Here is a 12,597-nt window from a genome sequence, read left to right as displayed (position 1 = left end):
TTACTATCAGCACAGAGGCCTGTAGTCCCTTACATAGTAACATTTATGGATGCTGTGCTATTTACTAGGGCTTAAATCAGATTACCAACATACAGCATGGCATGAAATGTGTGTCACCAGCTGTAAGCAGAAAAAACATTTCACAGAAAGCACTCTTTGAGGCTTGAGCTCTTACCATAACACTTGTGGCCAGTTCTTGCAGCAAAAAAACCCCAAACAACCAAATAAACCCAACCACATTTAAAAAATCCCAACCCCACAAAACTCACTGTCATTGTGTTGGTTTCTTGTTTGGATGTGTTTGGTTTAGGGTTTGTTTTTTTTGTTTGAGGAGGGGATGTTTTTGTTTTTAAACCTGGCAATTTATTTTGATGCCTGAATGGGAGCAGAACTCTTCTGAAGATCTAGTCCCGTGTGAGTTTATCCAGCATTAACAGCAGATGGTGAATAGCTTCAACAGCTTTGTTTTTGTTACCAGGCATCTTTGATTTACTTCCTTGCTTTGCTTTTCAGCCTTTATTGCTACTGTTCTGAAACAGCAGAGGCAGAGCTATTGTTATCTGGCAGCAAGAGCTTCTCTCACACAATACTATTGATTTCTCCTTTCACTATTTGTTTTGTTGCACTATCCAAAAAGACATTGTGACTAAAGGGAAGGAGAGGATGAAACCTTTTTAATAGTGTGGCACACTGCAAGATCCTATTGCTGCAAATATTTGTGCATGTATTTAATGGCACATGCTACTCCTGCTGGAAACAGTGGAGAAATTACAAGATACGATGTAGATGTGTAGATTTTCCTTTGGCTATCTCATTGCAGATCAGTCTATAAACCACCATAACTGAAAACATTGTTCTTTATACTTGACATTTGTAGTGTCAGGGATAAACTTAAGTAAAACATATTCAGTCTAGATATCACAGTTTTGTAGATTCTGTCATTCCCAGTGAAATGCCATAAGTAGGTTTAGAATTCACATCTAGACATGCACTTGTGGGAGAGAATTGAAAAAAGTCAGTCTCAGGAAACTATTGGTTTGAGTGATGTTGACTGCTTTTTCTTGAGACCATAAACTATAGCTGCTCTAGTTGGTGCGCTGCAGGGAAGCAATCACTTCATCTTCCCTGCCTTTATGCTTTTGATATTGCTGAGTGGCTGGAGGAGCTGGATTTTACAGCTTCTTCTAGACCAGAGCTAGTTGCTAGTGTCATGCATTTGAACATTTGTTTCAAGCCTTTACTATCCCACCTTGTTATGGGATCTGAAAGAGCTCAGATTTATTATAAACCTTAGTTCTCCAGCTTCAGTTTTCATCTTAGCTTGTGTTTGTTCCTTGTGTATATCTTTCTTTGCTCTGAGCTCTGAAATCTATGACCCTGTTCATTAGATTCATAGCCTAGTATTCTTACAAGGTGTTCTTGCTCTTCCTGACAGTGGTTTATGTTAACACTGGCATGCTAACACCGGCTGCAGCTCTTCCTGAGCCATAGTGGCTCCATTGGAATGGGCTGCCCAGGGAGGTGGTGGAGGCACCGTCCCTGGAGGTGTTCAAGCAAAGCCTGGCTGAGGCACTTAGTGCCATGGTCTAGTTGACTGGCTAGGGCTGAGGGGATAGGTTGGACTGGATGATGTTGGAGGTCTCTTCCAACCTGGTTGATTCTATGAATTAGATTAACCCTTTCTGAATTTCTTCTTACTTTTCTGATTAATTCTTTCAAAACTAATTGCCCTGATTCATATTTTTGTCCCAGGCAGATTGAATCTTTGCTTCCAACTACATCCATTTCATTATTCTAATGATATGAACAGGAAATTCTAGCTCACTTTGTCAGTTTTGAGAAACAGGAGAGACTGACTGGTGCATAGCAAACTGATTGTTGTAATCCTTGTGTCATTTTATCACTGTATTTCAAATTGCTGTTTAAATTTTGCTGTATAATTGGACAAATATATTTGCATCACAGGAGTCATTTACTAATTCTTCATAGTTTATTGTGTTTAGTAATTTATTTTTTATACTTGCTAGAGGGTATAATGTGTCTGTGTGACCTTTAGCATGGGAATTATTCACATAATGATTGTCAGGAGTCTTAGTGTTCATATGGACTAATCCCATCGAAAACAGGAGATACTAGTACTGGCTTCTGGGTTTGGATCATGCTTTTGATTTTGATTGGTGACTTAAATCACAGACTTTCCTGGTTAGATATCTGAAGTCATGTAAACAGGTTAAGTGTCTTTTGTCTTCACTGATTACATGTGAATATTCATAATTGTTCAAGAAATGAACCTTGCATGAAATAGAAAGCTTTTCATCATGGTCATGAAATCACATTTGCCATGAGTTAGGGTTTATTTGTGATGGTATTTGTGCTTGGTGATTAAAACCTCCTACAGTAGTGTTTGAGATCAAGCTAGTGAAAAAAATACGAAAAGAGAAAACATGAACTAAGAAAACAGCTTCTATTGCAGAAGGGTAAATCGTAGAATCATAGAATGATGTAAGTTGGAAGGGACCTCCAAGATCATCCAATTCCAATCCCCTGCCATAGGCAGGGACATCTCCCACTAGAACAGGTCACTCAAAGTCTCATCCAGCCTGGCCTTGAACACCTCCAGGGAGGGAGCAGCCACAACCTGCCTGGGCAACCTGTGCCAGTGTCTCACCACCCTCACTGCAAAGAACCCTTTCCTAACATCTACCTTGAATCTCCCCTCTGCTAGTTTAAACTCATTACTCCTCATACTCTCATTACAAGACTTTGCCAGTATTCTGTCCCCAGCCTTCCTGTAGCCCCTTTCAGATACTGAAAGGCCACTATAAGGTCTCCTCGAAGTCTTCTGGGCTGTGTTTGTGCCTACTGTTCCTCTAAGTCAGCTTCTTGGCATATATATATGTGCATATGTGTGTATTAAGATATCTGTTAATCGTTAAAGACTAAACTGCCTTTATGTAGTGACATTATGATTTGCCATTGGAATGGGCTGCCCAGGCAGGTGGTGGAGTCACAATCCCTGGAGGTGTTCAAGAAAAGCCTGGATGAGGCACTTAGTGCCATGGTCTAGCTGACTGGCTAGGGCTGGGTACTAGGTTGGCCTGGATGATCTTGGAGGTCTCTTCCAACCTGGTTGATTCTATGATTACAAGTGGTACATTTGACCACCAGCAGACTGCAACAGATCATTAAAGACTAAATTCTCTTTATATAGTGGTGTTATTATTACAAGTGGTACCTTTGACCACCAGTAGACTACAACAATGAGCATGATATAACTTTATAATGAAAAAAGATAATTTTAGGCATTTAGTATGCAGTCTTGCTAAGTAGTCTAGTGGGTAATTATTTGTCAACAAGGACAAATGTGTCAGCTTTTCTAGTTTGGATTCATGCTGTTTATGGCATTTTCCTAGCAAATATTTGTGTTTCACTCAAGGATGTATGGAGGCTAGAGAAGAGCAGGAAGCTGAGTGTCATTGCATCGTATTTCAGAATAGCAATTTCTGCTGTTGAGGCTTGGAAAGCAGCATGAAGATTTATTAGCTCTGCCTACTAAATTCATAATGGATTCACCAGTTCCCATGTGAGCTTAATACACTCTAAATTTTAGGATGTTCTTTTTCCTTTTTCAAAGATTGGTGACAGGAAAAATGCATGCTATTACAACAAATATGTTAACATTTGCCTGCCATCTACACATTCTCATGGCAGGCACTCTATTTAGAAATGAAGCTGTTAATTAGGAACCGTTGATGATGGATGTCCTATGAGTTGAAATAACTGTCTTTCAGAATGTTATTCTATTGCTAAGATTCAAAAATGTTCCTAGTGTGGAGAAAAAGGATGCTCAGAGGGGACCTCATTGCTGTCTACAACTACCTGAAGGGAGGTTGTAGCCAGGTGGGGGTTGGTCTCTTCTCCCAGGCAACCAGCAACAGAACAAGGGGACACAGTCTCAAGTTGTGCTGGGGGAAGTCTAGGCTGGATGTTAGGAGGAAGTTGTTGCCAGAGAGAGTGATTGGCATTGGAATGGGCTGCCCAGGCAGGTGGTGGAGTCACCATCCCTGGAGGTGTTCAAGAAAAGCCTGGATGAGGCACTTAGTGCCATGGTCTGGTTGACTGGCTAGGGCTGGGTGCTAGGTTGGACTGGATGATCTTGGAGGTCTCTTCCAACCTGGTTTTTTCTATGAGTCTATGACTACTGGAAAACTAGAATGTTTAAAGTGGACAGTTTGTATACTCTGAAGAGAAATTATTTGGCATGACAGGTAAAAGATGTGAGTTAGCAGTGGGGTAGCTAACTGCTGTCCAAATATATTTGGCCACATGATGAGTTAAAATGATCACACTGATGATAGATTGATTAATTGTCTGATATTTATTTAAATGACTGATTTGCAAAGCTGAGCTTATGTGAAAATATTACTGGTTTTGACACAGTGTTGCTTTGCACCAAGTGAAGGTTTTTCTCCACTTGTTTGTTTGTTTTTTGAGACAGCAGCAAGACTTACAGAGAGGGGGAAATAGTTTTCAAAGCATCACTGGTTTCTTTTCCAGATAATATTGCCAGTTTCACAGATGTCTATTTCTATACAGCTGTCTCAGCAGTGAGCAGTGCCACTCGTTCTGTAGTTGTCTTGAGAACAGTATAACATTTCTTTTAAAGGCTGGAAGGAGATTTTCATTGCTGCAGTCACCACCCAATGAAGAACTGAGCCAGAGAGAAACAAAATAACTGGGAGGCAGAGAGAGGGAAAAGGTGGTGGGAAGAAATGGTCTTTCATGAGATGTTAACAGAATCAGCAGAGAAAGAGGAAGGAAAGCAGTTGGCTGGTAATTTATTACACCATCTTTAGCAGAAAAGAGAATTAAAACAAAAAAGAACTTGGCCATGAGCTGTGTATCATTTCTCACCTACTCAGTGATAGAAAGCACCCAGAACAAAAGTAAATCTTGTAAAGAAAATAACATCAAGTGGGAGCCTGCAGTGTTTTAGCTATAATAGTGGGAGTTGAGAGCAGGTGAACAGATTATTTATCATTAAACTAATCAATGCTGAACGAATTTCATATTATATGCCTGATCATGATGGTCATTTAAGCCCTATACATAGCTGAAGAATAATGTTCACATATAATAGAATCATAGAATAGTTTAGGTTGGAAGGGACCTCAAAGCTCATCCAGTTCCAACCCCCTGCCATAGACAGGGACACCTCCCACTACAACAGGTCGCTCAAGGCCTCATCCAACCTGGCCTTGAACACCTCCAGGGAGGGAGCATCCACAACCTCCCTGGGCAGCGTGTTCCAGTGTCTCGCCACCCTCACTGTGAAGAACTTCCTCCTAACATCTAGTCTAAATCTCCCCTCTTCCAGTTTAAACCCACTACCCCTCGTCTTGTCATTACAAGACCTTGTAAATAGTCTCTCCCCAGCCTTCCGGTAGGCCCCCTGCAAATACTAGAAGGCTACTACAAGATCTCCTCGAATCCTTCTCTTCTCCAGACTGAAGAGCCCCAACTCTCGTAGCCTGCCCTCATAGCAGAGGTGCTCCAGCCCCTGATCATCTTCATGGCCTTCCTATTGACTCACTCCAATAGTTCAATGTCCTTCTTGTGCTGGGGGCTCCAGAACTGTACACAGTACTCCAGGTGGAGCACAAATGCTCTTTTTCTGCAGTCTTTCTTAGATAAACACTCTCTTTTTGTAGGTGTTAAATTGTCTAGGCCACCTTATTCCTTAGAAAGGCTGCTTAGTAGTTCTGTCACTGCTTGAAGTTACAAGCATTTTTGCAATCTAGAATTACAGTAGAAATATTGATTATTGGAATTAGTGTAGTATTTGCTGGTAATGGAACTGTTTATCCTTTCCTGTATTGTTGAATGCTCTGAGCTTCTGGCTTACCTATGTGTTTTTCTAGCAGAGATTTGTCAAGGAGACAGGCATTGTAATCACTAATAAAACCTTTCATTGTATATTTAAATTAGGGAAACTTGAGAGGAGACTTGATTAATAAATAGTGTGAGTCCACAGTGTTGTGTGTGATACTTGGTACATGGCACCTGGCATTGGCATTTAGTGATATAGCTCCACTTGATATGCCATATCATATGGATTTGTATTAGCACTGTATTTCATCTGAACAGACTTCAAGGATTTGTAACAATTAATTTTGGAGTTCTTCCAATAAAACTGGTTTTGGTTTTGTCAAGTGCAGCAACTGACACTGTTGGCTGAGCAGTTGCATGCTGTTTCTAAACAAATGCATATGTTTGCATATTTAATGCCTGTTTTGCATGTCTGGTGCAATGATGTAATACACTGTAGAGAAGAGAACTGTACATCTTTCAGTAGAGTGTGTATGTGGATGTTTCTTAGTGTTGTGCTGAGGGTATTTCAGTAGGAATTCTGAGGCCCACTGAGGTTGAGTCCTTGTTGCCTAAAGTAAATCTGTAAAAGAAATTCATTGTCTCAAAGTGCACATATCTGAAAGGAAATGTTTTCCTTCTCTCCTAGCACCACACAGTGCTTGCTTTTATGAACCAGATCTTCTCAGTACCTTCTTGTGTCTCTCAGGGGCATAATTTTCCTTGTGGGCTTAATTAGAACATCTCAAACTTTGGTCCTTTTGGTATGTCCTTTTTTATGTGAATCGTCAATCCCAAGGCTGTAGTTGTTACTGCACTAAAACAACTGGCTTTTCAGTCAGTATTTGAACCCTGTAGAACTCTCACTAGAATGTGTGTGTGATTCTGTGATGACAAGCAGTTCCATCAAATAGTACATGTATTGGTTTGAAAAAGTTTAGCTTCACGGAGGATAACTCTTTGGAACATGCACATATATTATTTATTGACCTTTTTCCCCATGTTCACATTCAGGATAGCCTAATTCAACATCTGTTCCTGATCAAAGTGAACATCTGGCATTTCACAGATAATTATGAGACATAAGTATAGTGTTCCAGACAAACTGGAACCAAATTCTCTGGGTGGATGTTCTGGTTCAAGTGCTGGTGCAGTCACACTTTTCATGTGGGCTGTCATCAAAACAGAGTTTATCTGTTATAACCTGTTTGCAAGCAGAAGTACCAGCAACTTCAGTGTTGTGTCCTAGGAACAGAAAGAAAAAGAGAGATGAAGAATTCTCCAACACAGAAGGTTAAAATGGGAAAGGTCTTGAAAGTTCTGTCCCATTAAATATTTTCCCTTATTCATTCTGAATATCTGAACTTGTGATCCTTCTCTTGTCCTGACTATTAAGTTTGTCATACAGCAAAAGAATTAATTCACCTATAAAGCAACAGCTTGGTGACCAGGATGTGGGCAAGAGTTTGTTCCCTGCTTGAGTCTGTCCAGAGAAGTAAGTTGTCTCAGAGACAATGGACCAAAGGATGACAGTTATGTGCCGCAAGAAGCCCCAACTGATTTTGTCTTCTCTTGTCCCAGAGCAAGGTGCATAACTTGTTGTTCCTTACGAACTATAAAGACAAACTCACTTCTGATCAACAAATACAATGTTCAATCTTTTCTTTGTGTTGGTACTTCTCTTAGCTCGTGTCTACAGTTTTTAATTGGAGGAGTCTGATACTAAGCCTGAAAGGCCCCAGAAGGAAAGAACTATGATCACTGTTTCTTGTTTTCCTCTGTGATAGCGTGCCCTAGAAATGCAAGCCTGTAAATAAGTCATCTAGCATACCCATTTCTAATGGCAGCCTATGCTAGTCTGCTGAATGATCACTTGTACAGAATTCAGCGGTCTGACTGGCCAGTTGCATTTATGCACTGCCTTTAAAGAAGCAGTAAGAGTGAGACAAAGCCGTTTTTAATCAGGTAATTAAAAATGACCTGCATACATTTAAAGAAATACCTGCATATCCCACCAGACTGCATCAAAGCTCCTCTAGCTATCCTTCAGGATAGCTCCTCCTATAAACACTGAAATCCTAAGAAGTTCTGACATTTTAATTTCACTTCTACTCTGCAGTTGTTGCATTTGGTTTACTCTGACGGATGGGCATAACAACAGGCTTTTTCCTTGCCAGGTATTATCAGCCGCCAGGAGGCAGAAGAGTTGCTGATGAATAAGTCTGAAGGAACATTCCTTGTGCGAGTCAGTGAGAAGATCTGGGGCTATGCCTTGTCTTATCGCCAGCAAAGTGGGTTCAAACACTTCCTGGTTGATGCTTCAGGGGATTTCTACAGCTTCTTGGGGGTAGATCCAAACCGACATGCAACGCTGACAGATCTTATTGATTTTCACAAGGTAACACTTGCTAGGTAGAGATCAATAGCTTTAGTGGATTGGATGAATAATTTAAAGAGGAGCCCTGTAATTTGAAACCACACTAGAAAGCAGTAGTAACCATAGTGGGGGGAAGAATATTCATATGTATTCTACCCTAAGCCTAGCTGTAACTTCTACAGTTTGTGTTGTCTTAACGAAGGCTTTCCCCTCTTCTTCCAGCACATATTTGTGTCCCCTTCTAAGCGAATTCTTATGCAATACCTATTCTCCTGGGCTAAAAATGGACTAATCAGGGCAGACAGAGTTCACACTTTCTGAGCTCTTTACTGTGAGCAGTTGTATTTGAAATACCATGTAAAGGCTTTTCAATGAAATGCCATAAATTTTCAACCTTTGATCTAAGGGCTGCTATGTGCAAAAGCAAAGGACTGTGGCCTTGCAGTGAAGAAGGGAACATGGAGAGGTTCTCTTTTAGGGATGTATTAAGGATCATTCCTTATCAACCAAAACAATTTTAGAAAAATTTTTTGCTACTCATCTTTGATTTCAGTTTCTTTGAATTACTTTGCCCCTAACTTGTGATTCTTGTTGCCAGACTGTGGCTATAATAGTAGCATTCTTTGTGATAACGCAGGTTGTTTCCATCACCCTGCTCCTCCATCACTTTTAATTCTGTTTTTTTTCCACAGTGACATTTATTATTTCTCCTCATCCTATTTTCTAGTTGCCTTTTTAAATTTATCCTTCTCCTGCTCTTGTCTCAAACTAAGTCCTTTTTTTTTTTGCTCCTCCTTTTCTCCCTCACTTTTCAGCATTCAGTCTCACAGATGCTAAGCAGAGATTATTTTTCTAATTTCCCTTCTCTTTTGAATCTTCCATTTCAGCTAGTTTGCAACATCTCTTCAGTGTTGCCATAGTGTCCCCTCACAGATCACTATGGCATTTCCACAAATTGTATTTCTGCATGGGAGGATAGTAGATGTTTGAGGATAGCAGGTGTCAGGGGATAGGAGGAAAAAAAGATGGGTTTTTTTTTGCTTCCAAGGTGAGAGAATTTCATCAACTTAGGGCATTTTCCTCTAATGTGATGAAATGCCCTCACCCTGGGAGCCAAACCTGTTTTCCCTCTATCCTAGTTCTAGTTGCTGAGCATGACATTATAAAGTTTAGAATATGCTTTTGCCCATCTTGGGACAGCAAACTGGACTGTGTTCCCTTCTAGCTTCTCACTTATTCTCAGCCTACTTGCTGCCAGCAGGGTCAGAGTAGGGAAAAATAGAAAGCCCTGATGCTGTGCACAGCAATAGCCAAAACAGTAGTGCATTCTCAACCCTCTTATAGCCACATATTCAAAACACACAGCTATACAGAAATGCTGTGGAGTAAGTGCTATCCCAGATAGATCCAGTGCAACTGGAAAGAGTCTAACTAGGGTCTTTTTCAAGGAATAAAAAGCACACATGCAATTGGTCTAATGCAGATTATCAGGCATTGGATGTAGGAGCTGTAGCTAAAGTAGCATTCCCTGTGCTTCTAAAGAGGGGTGATGGTGACAACCAATTCCAACTATATCTGCTCCAGCTGGGTCTCTGTATTTTCTTTATAGCTCTCGTCATTGTCAATCACTGTACTAGAAACACATCTATTTACAGCCAGCAGCAGGGCACTTGACAGAACCAGAATTGCTTTTAGTTCCTTACATTAAAAAAATAAAAAAGAAGAAGAAAAAAGTTTTCTGAGGTGTCTCTTGATAATGGTTAATAGCTCCCCCTGTAGTAAGCCTAGCAGAAACTAGTTCACCTTTAATGTCACCTCACAAAACTCTTAACTGTCTGGTTTAATAGCTGTATTAAAACTGGTCTCTTTGGCCGTCGCTTCAGGAGGCATCTTATTCTGTCTCTCACATTTTAAGCTTTTCTGCCTCCACTTTCTGATCAAGTCCCAAAGCCTTCTGGTAACCAACTTTCTGTGAAAACTGCTATGCTGCAAGAACACTTTTTCTTCTAGCTGTTGCTATATTGTTTGGAAAAGTTGCTGCTTCCTCAGGACCACTTTCAGCAGAAGTATGTTTTCTCACCCCTAAAGTTGTACGGAGTTCTGTTTGAGGGTCCTTTTAGTTGGTTATGCTTATTAATCTAAAACTGCTTCATTGTGATCTAAAAAACAATACAGAAGAGGTCGTTCAAGCAGCTCAGCTGACAGATATAAGGGTGTGGTAACCATTAGCTGAAAGAAACTGCTTACATAAAAGGCTGTGAATATGCACATTCTCATTATTATTTGTATTTAAATACTGTATGGAAAGCATCAGCAGCACACCCAAGATCACTGATAGAGGTTTGTATTTACTTCTTTATAACCTCAAAAGCATTTAATTGGAGTAGTAACTTTCTGAACTTCATCTTAGAATCATAGAATCATAGAATCAACCAGGTTGGAAGAGACCTCCAAGATCAGCCAGTCCAACCTATCACCCAGCCCTATGCAGTCAACTAGACCATGGCACTAAGTGCCTCAGCCAGTCTTTTCTTGAACACCTCCAGGGACGGTGCCTCCACCACCTCCCTGGGCAGCCCATTCCAATGGGAAATCACTCTCTCTGTGAGGAACTTCTTCCTAATATCCAGCCTATACCTACCCTGGCACAACTTGAGACTGTGTCCCCTTGTTCTATTGATGATTGCCTGGGAGAAGAGGCCACCCCCCACCTGGCTACAATGCCCCTTCAGGTAGTTGTAGACAGTAATAAGATCACCCCTGAGCCTCCTCTTCTCCAGGCTAAACAGGCCCAGCTCCCTCAGCCTCTCCTCATAGGATTTGTGCTCCAGGCCCCTCACCAGCTTTGTTGCCCTTCTCTGTACATGTTCCAGCACCTCAACATCTCTCTTGAATTGAGGGGCCCAGAACTGGACACAGTACTCAAGGTGTGGCCTGACCTTAGTCTGATGTAGTGATTGGGAAGGATCCGCAACCAGAAAACTGCCTGTGTTTGGTGCCCCAAGAAATCAGGCACCAAATTTCTCTGTTGAAATTTGATTGAAACTAGGTAAGTTTTTCAAATGTTAGGCCCCTATGTAGATCCATAACTTAGTTCTAAATTGTCAGTTGAAGGACTGGGTTTTTTTTCAGTTAATATAATTCTGGATTATGGCTCATTTTGGTGCATCTGTAATCCTTAAACTGTTACACAAATAAAAATGAACTATCATTACTCCAGCAATAAGCACAAAGACCACGTTCTATACTGTTCCAGTATTATGATTATATTAGTCTCAATAATCAATTACTGGAACAGCAGACTTGGTATGTGAATATTTACTTAATCAAAATAGATGCTGTTTTTAAGGGCTGTCTTTATCCTAGGAAGGTTGATATCTTTCACCCCTCTAATCAGAAAACAGTCAGTGTTGTGCGTGAGCATTCAACATTGAGCTTTTGCTCAGTCTGCCTGTGGAAGCTTCCTTCTTGCCATTGACTGTAGTGGAAAAATAGTAGGCCTGACATGTCTGTCACATTAATGCCTGAGAACATCCTTTATGGGCCTCTATAGCTGTTTCTATCAAGTAGCTTAGCAGCTTAGAGGTAGCACAAAATCACAGCCTTTTATGTACACCAACTGATTTAATTATTTGATACTAATACCAGCTACTACTGGCAGAAATACAAGATAAAGCATGAAGAAAATGAATAGTTAATAGGATCAGTTTGCTGGTCTCTACTTGATGGAGTGATCACCTTTATCACTATCAGATACTCTTCTTAGGAGAAAGAGAAAGACTTAGACCTTGGATCATTTAATTGCTTGGGGTTTTTTGTTCATTTGGTTGGTCGGTTTGGGTTTTTCTGTTTTGTATTATTTTGTTTTCTTTTTAGGAAGAAACCATCACATCTTCAGGTGGGGAGCTACTACTGGAACCATGTGGACAGCAGAAGAATCCACCAGACTACAGCCCTCTATTTGAATAACAGATCCAAGACAAACAGGCATGAATTCTGATAGCTGTAGTAATAGATAGCTACAAAAGCAAACTTCCCAAGCCACTGTTCTTGTGGCTGAAATGTATCCTCATTAAAAGGTCCAAAATACTTGTTTTGCATCTGAGTTGTCATAATTTCCTCCTAATGCTGACATTTTACAGGTGAGAAATTGCTGCTAAATTACAGATGATGGCTATTTCCAGAAATATTTCAAGGGATTGTGGCCAGCTGCACTGAACACTACGTTCCTATCCTAGTTTTCTTACAGTTTGAAATTGAAAATGTAAAATACAGCAAGAAGTATGGGCAGGAACTACTTAGAGTATTGTATGAAGTACCAATATTTGTGAACATCTTCTTTTTTTCCAAAG

General features: G+C 40.5%; 1 protein-coding gene across 4 annotated transcripts in view; it reads left to right on the top strand.

Annotated features, from left to right (window-relative positions):
- Window positions 1–12,334, top strand: part of SH2D4B (SH2 domain containing 4B) — a 117,348-nt gene extending 105,014 nt beyond the window's left edge. For all 4 annotated transcript variants that reach the window (XM_064145397.1, XM_064145396.1, XM_064145395.1 and 1 more), the window contains 2 exons: window positions 8,046–8,266; window positions 12,122–12,334. In XM_064145397.1, coding sequence (XP_064001467.1) covers window positions 8,046–8,266; window positions 12,122–12,214 — 314 coding nt within the window. In that variant the 3' untranslated portion in view covers window positions 12,215–12,334. The remainder of the gene's footprint in view (window positions 1–8,045; window positions 8,267–12,121) is intronic.
- The last annotated feature ends 263 nt before the right edge of the window (window positions 12,335–12,597 follow it).

Source organism: Pogoniulus pusillus, chromosome 6 (assembly GCF_015220805.1).
Source record: "Pogoniulus pusillus isolate bPogPus1 chromosome 6, bPogPus1.pri, whole genome shotgun sequence".
Lineage (NCBI taxonomy): Eukaryota > Metazoa > Chordata > Aves > Piciformes > Lybiidae > Pogoniulus > Pogoniulus pusillus.
Note: the sequence above shows the minus strand (reverse complement) of the source record. Positions and strands in the feature narration are given on the sequence as shown.